Below are 12,377 nucleotides of genomic sequence, written 5' to 3'. Positions count from 1 at the left end.
AACAGGGTTTTTAAACTGATGGCTACAAATGCTGAGAAAATCTGTACATTTACAGATTTCCAAACCTGGCCTTTATATTTTTCTGGTTACAGGGAAGTGTCTCAATCCAGGTACATCCATCTGATTTCTTGCCATGGTTTCTTGCCACTGGGTGTGCATTTCTACCCCTTCTTTGATGAGAGTATTAGACGCTGTGCTGTACAACGCAGATGCTGCTTTTTCACATTGGAATTAGTTCCATATGACTTCCAGGAAACAGAGTTTGAAATGTGAATTCTACTTGTTGTACTGAATGTTGTTCTTTCTCTTTCCTCAGGCCTTCCAGTGCCTCTCAAAGGCATACAAGTGTGACACCCAGTCCAATTGTTGGGAGAAAGATATTACATCATTTAAGGAAGTTGTTCAAAGAGCCTTAGGACTTGCACATGGTATTTGATGTAACATTTGATATCCATGGAATGTTTTGACTTATTTTCTACTAAAAAAAAAAAAAAAAAGAGTGTTGGTCAAAAGTTAAGTTCCATTATAAATAATATCAAATTATTTCATTATATTGACATTGTTTTTTTAATTCAGCAAATATTCATAGACCACCTACTATGTAATAGGCATTTTGGAATAATAAGAAGAAACAGGATGGAGGCTTATATTCTGCTGGAATAAGTAACAGAAATTAGAAACTTTTTTACAGATGTGAAACACCTTTACAACTTTGTATAACCTTCATTCCACACTGAGTCTCTTTGTGTTGATTACGTAGCATTAAGGAAATCTGTTAACTTTAACTTGACTCACACATAGATCTCTGGAGTACATAGCAATATGCAAAGAGCTATAGCATATACAAAAGAAATATAAAATATAAGCCTTACCTTTGGGGAATGGTAGAGGATATTGTTTGAGGAGAGGTTTAACCTTACATACAAAATTATATGGCTGTTGGGTAAATATAGTCCAAATAAGTATTGCTTTCAATTATTACTTTTTAAAAATGTCAGTTAAATTTGGTAATGCATTTTTATATTTATATTTGAATATGGGTGTGCGATGCAGTCCCAATAAAATAATGATGCCCCCAATGTTAAGAACTGAATTACAAGGACCTTAAACCAATCCTAAAGTTCTCCTCCTACTTCCCTGCCCAACTAACCTCCTTGCTGCCACTAATGATTACAACAAATAGGGAGCAAACAGGGAAGAATGCAAAGGGCAGAGCTTTAGAATCAGGGAGACCTAGGCTCCAGGACCGGCTCTACCACATGCTTGCTAGTTGACCTTGGGTAAATAATTTAACTTGTCTGAGCCTTACTTTCCTCATCCATAAAATGGGATAATACCTACCCATGAAGAATAAATGAAAACATTCAAACACTTAGCAGTATTTCACACGTGGTGTAGATGTTGATACCCTACCCTCTCACCACCACCCTTTTCCTTCCAAAATAGAGGACTTGAGCTGTAGATGATAAGGGACTCAAAACTAAAAAGAGAAAAATTAAGAACAGGGATAAAGTTTGGCTTGCTTATAAAGAAGTCACAGAACTTTCAAACAATTTAGAAATAAGCTTGGTAGTTGAAAATTCTACTTTTGACCTTTGATATGTTTGACCTAAAGGATATAAATATCTAATTTCCTGGGTCACCTAGCTTTTGGCAGAGAAGGTAGAAGTACTGAGCTCTATATAGCTGAAAGACAATGTAGAAAAGTTTGGGATAACTGCTAATAGAGCATAGAAGGATGTTTTGGGGGTGGTTAGAATTCATGTGCGTGGGCTTAGATGGGATCCAGTCCTTATGCTTTTGGTCGTTGTGGATATAGTATGATATTTGGGGAAACCCACACTGATGTATTAGGTACATAATTAGCAGGGTGGGATTTACTTTGAAAAATTTATCTTATCTACTTCAACTTGCCAACTCTAAGCATTTATATGAACTGCTGGTCTGTAACAGTCAAAGCCACGATATTTTCTGTACTCACCAAGTAATGGTATTAAATCTGTCAAAGAGAAATATGCAGGTTAAAGAGATACTCTAGGAAAAAATCTTTATTTTGCATCTTAAAGTTGGGTTTAAACTATTATTGGCATCATTTTCTTCATCAGGGCAATACTTGGAGAAAAACAAGTGTCCATTCTTTTAAGTTCTCCTTTGACATCATTGAATTATGTGTTCATGCTCCTACAGCATTTTAAGCATATTTGAGTGGATGCCCAGCTTTAGTTTCTAATGATATTTTAGATTTACAAAGATAAATCTTAACCGTTTCCTTGTTAACTTTTGTACATCAGTGCTCAAAGAATAAGCTGGGTTTCTCTGTGTGTGAGTCTCTTCAAAACATTGTTCTTCCACCCCGCCCAATTATAAAAAGGAAATACAGTCAAGCATCTCATAGCAACATTTTGGTCACCAGTGGACCCACATATATGACAGTGGCCCCATAATATTATAAAACCATATTTTTGCTGCACCTTCCCAATGTTTAGATAGACAGATACTTACCATTGTGTTCTGATTGCCTGCAGTGTTCAGTACAGTCACGTGCTGTACAGGATTGTAGCCTAGGAGTAGTAGGCTATATACCATGTAGCCTAAGTGCATAGTAGGCTATACCACCTAGGTTTGTGTAAGTATACCCTATGATGTTCTCACAACAACAAAATTGCCTAACCACGTATTTCTTACACTGTATCCCCATCATTAAGTGATGCATGACTGCATAACATTTTTAAAAATCTCCACGTGGTTTACTCCTTGGGTTGCTATCATTAAGGTAGCCATGCACTTCAGAAAGCTTGATAAGATATTGCAATCTTGATATAGTATTTGAGGCCTCCCTATAACAGTGTCATCATTGTGTGCTCATTTGTATTGTCTGGAAGGTATACATTTATAGTTTCTGCTATTTTATTTTCTGGGAAAGGGTGGGCTAAAGTGTTTTAGCTCTTTGCCATCCGAGAGTTTTTAAAATAAGAGTTAATGCATTTTAACTGCAGTCTACAGAGGAGGCGCTGCTGCTTCAGATTTTCTGATGATTTGAAACAGCAAGTTATTTCTCTCCCTCTGGCAGTCTCTCTCTGTCTCAATCTATAATGCCTTTTGGAAATGGGATTGAGTAGGAAAACTAATAGAGTATATCTGTCTTTTTGCTTTACTTTTGTTTGTGTCAGAATAAAAATAAGGGATTAAAAAAAGAAATACAGCAGTTTCTGATCTAAACTGCTAGGTACTAAACAGCTCAAATACCGCTGGCATGGTGGTTACAACTTTCCTCTACTAAGAAAAACAGACTAATAATCCTCGCTATCTCTGGGCTAACTCTGCTTTTTGAAAATGGGCTTAACATTGCTAATTACTATGCATCCTTTCGCCTTTTAATGAGAAATGTCAAAGTCTAATTATTATTCCTCATTATTACTCTAAAATAGGAATGTCAAACCTAGTTCTTGCTAGCCTTGGAAGATATTATTAATTAATGACAGAACTCTGTTTTGCCAGGCATAGTCAGCCTCTACCAATTGATTAGTGTTTGCATGCAAAAATAAATCTTTTGGGCTGGGTATGGTGTCTCATGCCTGTAATTGGGAGGCCGAGATGGGTGGATCACTTGAGCCCAGGAGTTCAAGATCAGCCAGAGCAACATAGTGAGACCCCATCTCTACCAAAAAATTAAAAAAAATAAAACATTAGCTGGTTGTGGTGACATGCACCTGTGGTCCAGCTACTTGAGAGACTGAGGTAGGAGAATCACTTGAATCCTGGAGGTTGAGGCTGCAATGAGCCATGGTTGTGTCGCTGCACTCCAGCCTGGGTGACAGAGTGAGACCTTGTCTCAAAAAAAAAAAAAAAAATGATTTTCTATCCTTGGTCTACAATCTGGAGTATGAAGTAGACTTTAATCCTTGTGCTGTTTAGTGTCGTGTTAAAATAGTATCTGGTTATTGGTCTGTTTAAATTTGGTGAGCATAATTTAGGGAACAAAACCAAGAACAAGTCAGTGGGGAAATATTGGGCATTATGTTTGTACAAAGCTCTTCACTTGTTCTCATAAAGCATTAATAGCCAGGCCTTCTACCAGGAAGGAGGATGCCTTCTTCGTAATTTCAGGTTTTGGTCAAATGGGTTCCACAGAATGCTGCGAGCAGAGTTGTGAGTCACTCTTCCCCATTCCCTGCTGATGCCAAGCCTTGCTCAGGAACTCAAGAACCTGGTTGTGGTCACGTTCTCTAAATGAAGACACATAGGTTGTTGTCAGTGCTTCCTGAATGGTACTTCAAACCCTGATTATGAAAATGCAGTAAGAATTGAGCCATACAGATCTGGCACGTCACTTCCTTGGGCTTGTGTCATCAGCAGTTGTGAAGTCCCCATTGGGGACTTGGTAGCATGGAAAGCCACACAAAGATGTGCTGCATCTGTTTTTGTCTGTGTGGGTACTTTGTTTTCAGTAATATTTTGTCTCCTCACCTAATTTTATTTGTCTATGCACATGTGTGCATGTGTGTGCTCAAATGCATGCATGTATAGGTGTTTAGGGTCTCTTCTCAGTGATCCATAACTCACCAAAAATCACCTGTTTTTCTCAAAATTCCCTGGAGCTGTAAATGATCATTCTTAAAGGAGGATAGAGAAAGGCCGCGTTCTGTGGCTCACACCTGTAATCTCAGTGCTTTGGGAGGCTGCAGCAGGAGGCTCGCCTGAGGCCAGTAGTTCAAGGCTGTGTGCCACACCTCCAGCCTGAGCGACAGGGTGAGACGCTGTATCTTTAAAAAAAAAAAAAAGAAGAAGAAGGATAAAGGGAAAAGCTATGTACACAATTTTTCTTTTTCAAAAATAAAAACTTTCCAGGTAGAAGTGTTTCTAAAGTCTGTTACTATAAAATTCTAATTAAATAATTGGCTTTTGTCCCTGTGAATTATTATTAACACTTTGTAATGGATATTTCTCTCCATATTTATCTTCCAGTGGCCATAAAATGCAGTAAAAACAAATCCAGTCCCCAAGAAGCTGTACAAATGCTTTCCTCTGTTCGACTCAATTTACGGGGCTTGTTATCTAAAGCAAAGGTGAGAGTGACATGTGAATTAATTGGAATTGTCATATAGAAAAAGGTCATTAACATCAGCTTATTGCTGTTAAATCTTCTTTTACATCAGTGATAATTTTAGGCCTATGTTATATTTTACATAGCAGCCTCCTCATGGTTGATTGTGTTAGTGAGGATACTATTGGCCCAATGGCTACACCACTCTAAATGTGTGTGACTTGAGTCTTTGAAATTGGCCAGGTGCAGTGGCTCATGCCTGTAACCCCAGCACTTTGGGAGGCCATTGTGGGCAGATCATTTGAGGTCGGGAGTTTGAGACCAGCCTGGCCAACATGGTGAAACCCAATCTCTACTAAAAAATACAGAAATCAGCTGGGTGTGGTGGTGGGTGCCTGTAATCTGAGCCACTCAGGAGGCTGAGGCAGGAGAATCGCTCAAACCCGGGAGGCAGAGGTTGCAGTGAGCCAAAATTGCACCATTGCACTTCAGCCTGGGTGACAAAGTGAGATACCGTCTCCAAAAAAAAAAAAAGTCTTTGAAATTAATGTTCACAATTCAGCCCTTAATGCTTTCCTTAAATTAAATTAAAACAATGATCTTATATTTATTGTCATTTTCCCCCAAAGTGTGGCATATATGCCACTGGTAAACTTCTGGTTCAAATATATATTCGTTTCAGTACATATTAGAAAAAAGTAGACTAGCTCATCAAGCCTATAATTTCATGAATATTATTGCTTATTTTGTATTTCAAGTAGCAATGTAATGTTTCCTTTTAAAAAGACTCTTAAGTAAAAAAAAATTGACTTAGATAAAAATATTAAATAGGTGGTATATGGATTTGAGCAAAATTGTTAAGGTAGATGGCGATTGAGGTTTGACAACTGAAATATGCCATTAGTTCACAACAACTAACTTATGGACCAGTGCTGGGCTGGAGATGCCTTAGAATCACTCAGGGAGTTTTATTGAAAACTGGATTGATTCTTGGGCTCTATCTGTGACTGATGTAGATTCAGGTCTGGGATGGACCTAGGAGATCTGTTGAATTTCCTGTGTGATTTTACTGTGCAGCCAGATTTGGATTATACCTCTGGAAGCAAAATTTGGACAAATATAACTTCTAGCACAATTTACCACTTACTTTTCTAGCCTTTACTTGCTTTCACTATTGCATATTGGATTGCAAAGTAATTTTGACTTACTTCTGAGAGTAAGTCTCTGGTACACAGGCCACTTCTGAATACCTTTTTACTCTGTAACTGCCTTACCAGAGTTTTTTTTTTTTTTTCTTATTAATAGTTCGATCTTTTCAGATCAAGGCATCATTTTTGCCTCTTTAATTAACTTACTCACTTTTTCTATTTATCTGCATGACCCAGGAGAGCTATATTTCCTCCTAGCTTGGCAGCACTTCAGAATTGTGTCTCTCAGAAATCTGTAAGAGCTCCCTCAGAGTCAGAAAGGCAGGGTTTTTTCCTGTGACTTTCCTTCCCAAAGTGGGAGCTTTGTTTCCTACTTTTCGATTGTATCACCAACCCATCCACACTAGTTTACTTCTTCAGGGTGTGCTGTGGCTTTCTTTTGTCTGTGCAGAGCTTTGTCTTATGAATTACTACTTTATATAAATCTATACTTACATGACTTGAATAGTATTGTCTGTGCAGGTACTGCACACCTTTCCATATTATGGTAGATTCCCAAATAATGAAAATGCGGCCCCAGAACATCATCTGTGTTTAGATTTTTGTTCTCATTAGATGCCAACTGGATTATCCAAAAATGGGTAAAATTACCCCCCAGTGCCTCCTCTGAAGCATGTTTTACATATATTTGGTAGTCTCTGGTTTCATAGATCTTATACCTTTTCTATTTAATGAATTAGGTTTGTCATACTGAAATGCATTCCAAAAAAGTCACTTTTTTAGAATACTTTAAAAAGTGAAAATGAATTAAGATTGAAAATGAATGAGGATAACTATGTTAAATTGCTTGCAGCCTATGTTAAATAGGCTTACTTGAATGAATCTCGAGTCTTTTCTTGCCAGGCCAGGGACTTCATGGAAATAAGCTCCTAGTACCTAGAGACTCACCTAACAAATCATCCAGCCCATGCTCTCCCAGGACAGAGTGACTCCCCTGCCTATTTGCACCCTGTCCTTATACAGGTTTGCTGCCAAGAGTGGCATGAAGGGGCTGTTCATGAGAATGCTGGAGAGCCTGGACACAGAACAGAGTCTCAGCAAATTACTCATTTTTTTCTAAGCCTCAGTTTCTCTGTGCTTCCTCCTTACCCCACAGGGAAGTGATGCAGATTGATTATGATTTGCAAGCACTGTAATTCTTAGTTTAAAAACATACACACACAAAACTAAAAAAAGCCAAAAAAAACTATGTGAGGCTAGATTATTTTCCTAAAAGGTATCTTCTCTACTGATGACATTGGAGCAGTTCCTACTACCTTTTGTTATGAAATGCTGTACAAATCATATAATCAAATCCAATGAAACAGATATTTGGAAAGCTACGTAAATGATATTTCTGAATAAAACATATACACAGTTGCATGTACACATGTGCTCACGCATGCACACACACGCATACAATGGGTCATAAAATCCTGAAGCTGATTTTCTTGGGGGCCTGTGTTGGCTCAGCAGGCAGTTCCTGGAGAGGCATTTCCAAATGTTTTCAGCTATGGTAGCATGATTGAAATATGTTGCATTAAACCTCCCAAGGCAATTCCTTTTTCAGGGAGAGGACACAGTTATTGTTATTTTGCTGGACTTTTTTGCTAGGATAATCTTTGTGGTCTCTGAGGCCTAAGCCAAATCAATTTTCAAATAAGTAGCATAGAGGGTATGATTTATATGAATTTGAATATAGAACATATTTGTTTTGCTGCATACGCAATAAATAAACTCGTTTTGTTTGGTTGAATTATGCCTGTTCATCCAAAAACCATCCTATAACATTGAAATGAATAACCAGAATTTAGGCAAATGCTTTGAAGAGCAGAGCTTATTTGAATTTATAAGTTCACGCATGTTGTTTTGATTCAGCCTTTAATTGCAGCTTGTACATTTCTAGGCTAGTGAACAGAAAAAAACGCTACCATTGCTATTTTAATTGTATAGTATTATTATGCAAAAGGTTTTTTAACTCCATACTCTATATCTATTTTATTTTAAAGAAATTTTTATTATTTTAATACTTCTGCTTTGTTTTTTATATTACAGCAACTTTTTACAGATGTGGCCACTGGAGAAATGTCCAGGGAATTAGCTGATGACATAACAGCTATGGACACCTTAGTGCTAGAGCTCCAAGACCTAAGCAACCAGTTTCGAAATCAGTATTGATTCTGCTGGAAGCAGATTCTGGAAAAGGTGTTTTCACCTTCTGGTAAAAGATACATCTGTATATCTGAAATGCAAGATATTGATTTTTAAAATAAATTTGTTTTACGACTTAACATTCTTGGCTTTGTGATGTTCTCAATTTTATATGCTTTCTGAAGTACATTGAATTTTTTAAATTCCCTATTTCTTTACGGCTAATTACAATTGAGTTCAGTATTTTTATAATTCTTGAGGTAGTTTGGCACAAAGAGCAAATAAATTCATTTTGTTTTAAATATAGGGTTTATTCTCTTTCAGCCTAACATTAATTGGATCATACTTTGGAAAACCTTAGTCTAAACAGGTGAAAATCACATACTACAAGTTTGTGAAATCATTAGATTGACTGCTTTATTGTTCAAAAGTGATAAAAGAGTGGATTTGGAGGTAGAAACATTTATGGTTCTTGAGATTTTGTGCATGTTTCAGAAAGATACAGACTTGGTGAAACTGGAAATGTGAGCATAGTTTAACTTCTAAATCAAGAAAATGCAAGAAAAAAATGGCATAACCTAAATTTTTACTTAGTTACCAGGAACTAGGCTGTTGCCCCTTCATTATGTATTCTACCGGCCCCAAAGATGGTTGTTTAATTAGGGTATTATGGGTGAAGACAGCTATTAATGGTGCCATATTACAGAAATGCCAAAGTAAAATGCTTTCAATGTCTGTAGAACCAAATATTGAAGGCAGCAGCTGAGCTTAATAATCTTAGTACAAAAGTCATAGTGAAGAATTCTAAGTCCTGCCTTGCGTTGCTAAATTTTGGGTCCCATGTATAAATCACTTGGCCCTTTTTTCTTTTTCCATGTTGCTATATATAAGATGTAAATAATTTCTACTCGTAGCTTCCTTGTGAGTTTCAACTGCCTTTGGAAACTTAATTCATAATCCATTAAATATTCTGACCATTTAAAAACAGTCTTTAAAAAACTCTTTCATTAATGAATTTTGGTTTTGAATGCTTACCAGTGCTCAATGCTCTCATTCCTTAACCACCTGCTTCTTTTCTATTAGCATATTAGCCTTAAAAAAAAAAGTGGGCCTATACCCCAAAGCAGTTTCTCTTATAGCAGAGATAATAGCTGTGAGAAAGACCAATACAATGAGTTAACATTAAGGGTCTACTTAAACCTTTTCTAGAAGTCATTGAGGAACAGATGGGTGAATGGATGGGTGGATGCTTGAATGGGTGGATGGAACAAGGTTTTAAGATTAATTTTTATTAGTATCAAGCTATGAACCCTAATAGAAAATGGATAGAAAATAAATACTGAAAAGGACAATCATTCCAGCAATCAAGTAGAAGACTGAAGTAGAACATCAAAGTTGTAGAAGTGTTTGGTCTTCAGTTTGCTTTCCTTGGGTTCAAGGTAGAAAGGCATCAGTGATTGTGAGAAGTCACAAACCAAGTCACAGAAGAGCTATCTCCTCGCAGTCGCGTTCTCCAATGCTGTGCTGGACAAAGTCTGTGCCCTCTTTTATCTTGGAGTGATCTCACAAAAGCAAGAGCTATTAGATGTTTGCCTTTCTTTAAAGGCATAGATCTATTAGGTTGTTTTTTTTTTTAAATCTTACTTATGTGAGTGTTTAAGATAATTGAAGAAAATGTGTGGGGAGGTAAAGTAGGGAAAGCATGGGGTTTTCTAATTAAAGCCTCATCTCTCCTACCTAACATTTAATATTTAATTTAGCTACTTGGTTTTTTCATCTGACAGATGAGTGTGGTGATAATAGCACTTTCCATCAAGTTGTTCCTCTCTCTTAAAACATTTTCACCTAGCCTCAGAGTTAGTGATACAGAATCTGTATGTACTCTAGCCTGGGTGACAGAGCAAGACCCTGTTTCAAAAAACAAAAAGGAAAAAACCTTAAAACAATGCTGTATTATTTATTATACGATCTTTGGTGCTTGGTGTTGATATATTATGGTTAAATACTTGTGTTTCCAAATGCCTTATGTTCTATAAGTTTCACTTTGGTTTCCTAATATTAACACGTTTGCTTTCAGAATTATTCTTTTGCTGTTTCAATTAGAAAAATAGAGAAGATAAGATCCTCTAATCTTACTGCCTTCCCAGATTGTGAATAATAAATATAATAGCTACAAGTTACTGAGTTCTCATTATGTACCAGGCACTTCACATAGCATCATCTTTGACCATCAAAAGAGCCCTGCTAGGTCTGTTCGTGATATCACTAGAAAACTAAGGGTCACAAACTCTAGAAAGAGAAAGAGCCAGGATTTGAAGACTGCTAAAGCCTGCATTGTTTCTGCTTGTGCTGAAGCTTCCAGTTGACCACTGATTTCAATCTTCTCTTTCTAACAATGGGATCTGGAAAGTTTGCCCGGCATCATTTATAAAGTTCTCCAAGTGTGATGTCTCTGTTAATAATAGCCTGTGGTTTGTTAAGGTGATTTACTCTTGGCCGGGTGTGGTGGCTCACGCCTGTAATCCCAGCACTTTGGGAGGCCGAGGAGGGTGAATCACCTGAGGTCAGGAGTTCGAGGCCAGCTGACCAACATGGTGAAACCCTGTCTCTACTAAAAATACAAAAAAATTAGCCGGGCGTCGTGGCGGGTGCCTGTAATCCCAGCTACTCAGGAGGCTGAGAAAGGAGAATCGCTTGAACCCGGGAGGCGGCGGTTGCAGTGAGCCAAGAATGTGCCACTGCACTCCAGTCTGGGCAACAAGAGCAAAACTCCGTTTCAAAAAATATATATATTATTTACTCTTTTTAAATAAAATTTTAATAAATTCCTTACTAGCTTTTCCCCAGAGGTAGCATAATAAGCACTGTAAATGGGGCCCCTAACTGCAAAAGAGAGAAGATAGACTTCAGTGGAATACCTAAATGCAAACTCAAGAAGCTTGCAGAGCTGGTACTGAGACTGGAAGGCAGAGCAGTGGCCGTGTGTTGAGAGGTGGGAGCAGGTGGAACTCAGAGCTCAGATTCCCAGAGTGGACGCTGAGGTCCCCATTTACGGGTGGAAGGCTTGGACCCACCTTGGATGGAGCCTTAGCACGGATGAGGACCGCAGCCATTGAAAGCATCAACTTGTTTGACTGTGTATCAAGACTATTCTTATGCTGTACTTGTTTCTCTTGGGCATGCCATTAGTGTGGTATTCATAAGCAGAAATGTAAAAAAGAAATGACAAGAAGTATGTGTAGTAAATCCACCTACTTTCAGATTTAGTTCAAAGATTATGACCTAAGCAGAGGTCTGGTTCGTTTAGGCTTTGTGAACATTTGTCCAAATTATAGTAGGTTTACTAGCTAAAATCCCTGGGTGAGTCTGATGAAAAGTATTTCTTTTTTTCCATTGCTGTTTTTGTAACATCCACATCAATCTAAATTGCTGTTTAGATAAGGTAACTCTACTTTACTGGCCAAGAGTGAGGAATAAAATCTGTTAAGTGGATGCAACACATTTCCTTTCTGCCTGTTCATTCAACAGGCCCTATAGTGAAATGGCAAAGAGCCTTTATTCAAATGGTGGGTGCCATGCTGTGGTAATACAGATGGATTTTTCACAACATGCAGAAGTGCTTATAAATAGATACGTTTCAATCAACAAGTAGCTTATTCAGGCATGTGCTCAAATATAGTAGCTGCATTCATTAGACAGACATTTCCACTAATCCCAAGACTATACTAATAAAAGAGTAATCCCTTATGGGCTAAAGGTGGTGCTGGTTTGCTTTTAACTCTTAGAGTCCTTCACACACCAAGGCCTAATAATAATTGTAGCTGTATTTGGTTTTCACCAAGTGAACTTAACCCATTTATGCCGGAGGTTGCAATTTTTAAAATGTTTGTAATCAGAGCTTGGTGATGATCTTGAGCAGTAGAATATAAATAACTCTCACACGCTTAGCGTTCCGATAATGGAACACTAAGCATGAATGGGTTAAAAGCTGAGCT

The 12,377-nt window shown here is 37.6% G+C and overlaps 2 protein-coding genes across 2 annotated transcripts in view; one reads left to right on the top strand and one right to left on the bottom strand.

Annotated features, from left to right (window-relative positions):
* Positions 1-8,522, top strand: part of TTC27 (tetratricopeptide repeat domain 27) — a 177,065-nt gene extending 168,543 nt beyond the window's left edge. Inside the window, exons 18-20 of the mRNA XM_050754136.1 lie at positions 317-428; positions 4,966-5,066; positions 8,287-8,522. Coding sequence (XP_050610093.1) covers positions 317-428; positions 4,966-5,066; positions 8,287-8,409 — 336 coding nt within the window. The 3' untranslated portion in view covers positions 8,410-8,522. The remainder of the gene's footprint in view (positions 1-316; positions 429-4,965; positions 5,067-8,286) is intronic.
* The window catches only part of DPY30 (dpy-30 histone methyltransferase complex regulatory subunit), a 937,477-nt gene that overhangs the window by 777,961 nt on the left and 147,139 nt on the right, over positions 1-12,377 (bottom strand). The window lies entirely within an intron of this gene.

This window comes from Macaca thibetana, chromosome 13 (assembly GCF_024542745.1).
Source record: "Macaca thibetana thibetana isolate TM-01 chromosome 13, ASM2454274v1, whole genome shotgun sequence".
NCBI classification, from domain to species: Eukaryota; Metazoa; Chordata; class Mammalia; order Primates; family Cercopithecidae; genus Macaca; species Macaca thibetana.
This window is presented reverse-complemented; position numbering and strand designations above follow the sequence as displayed.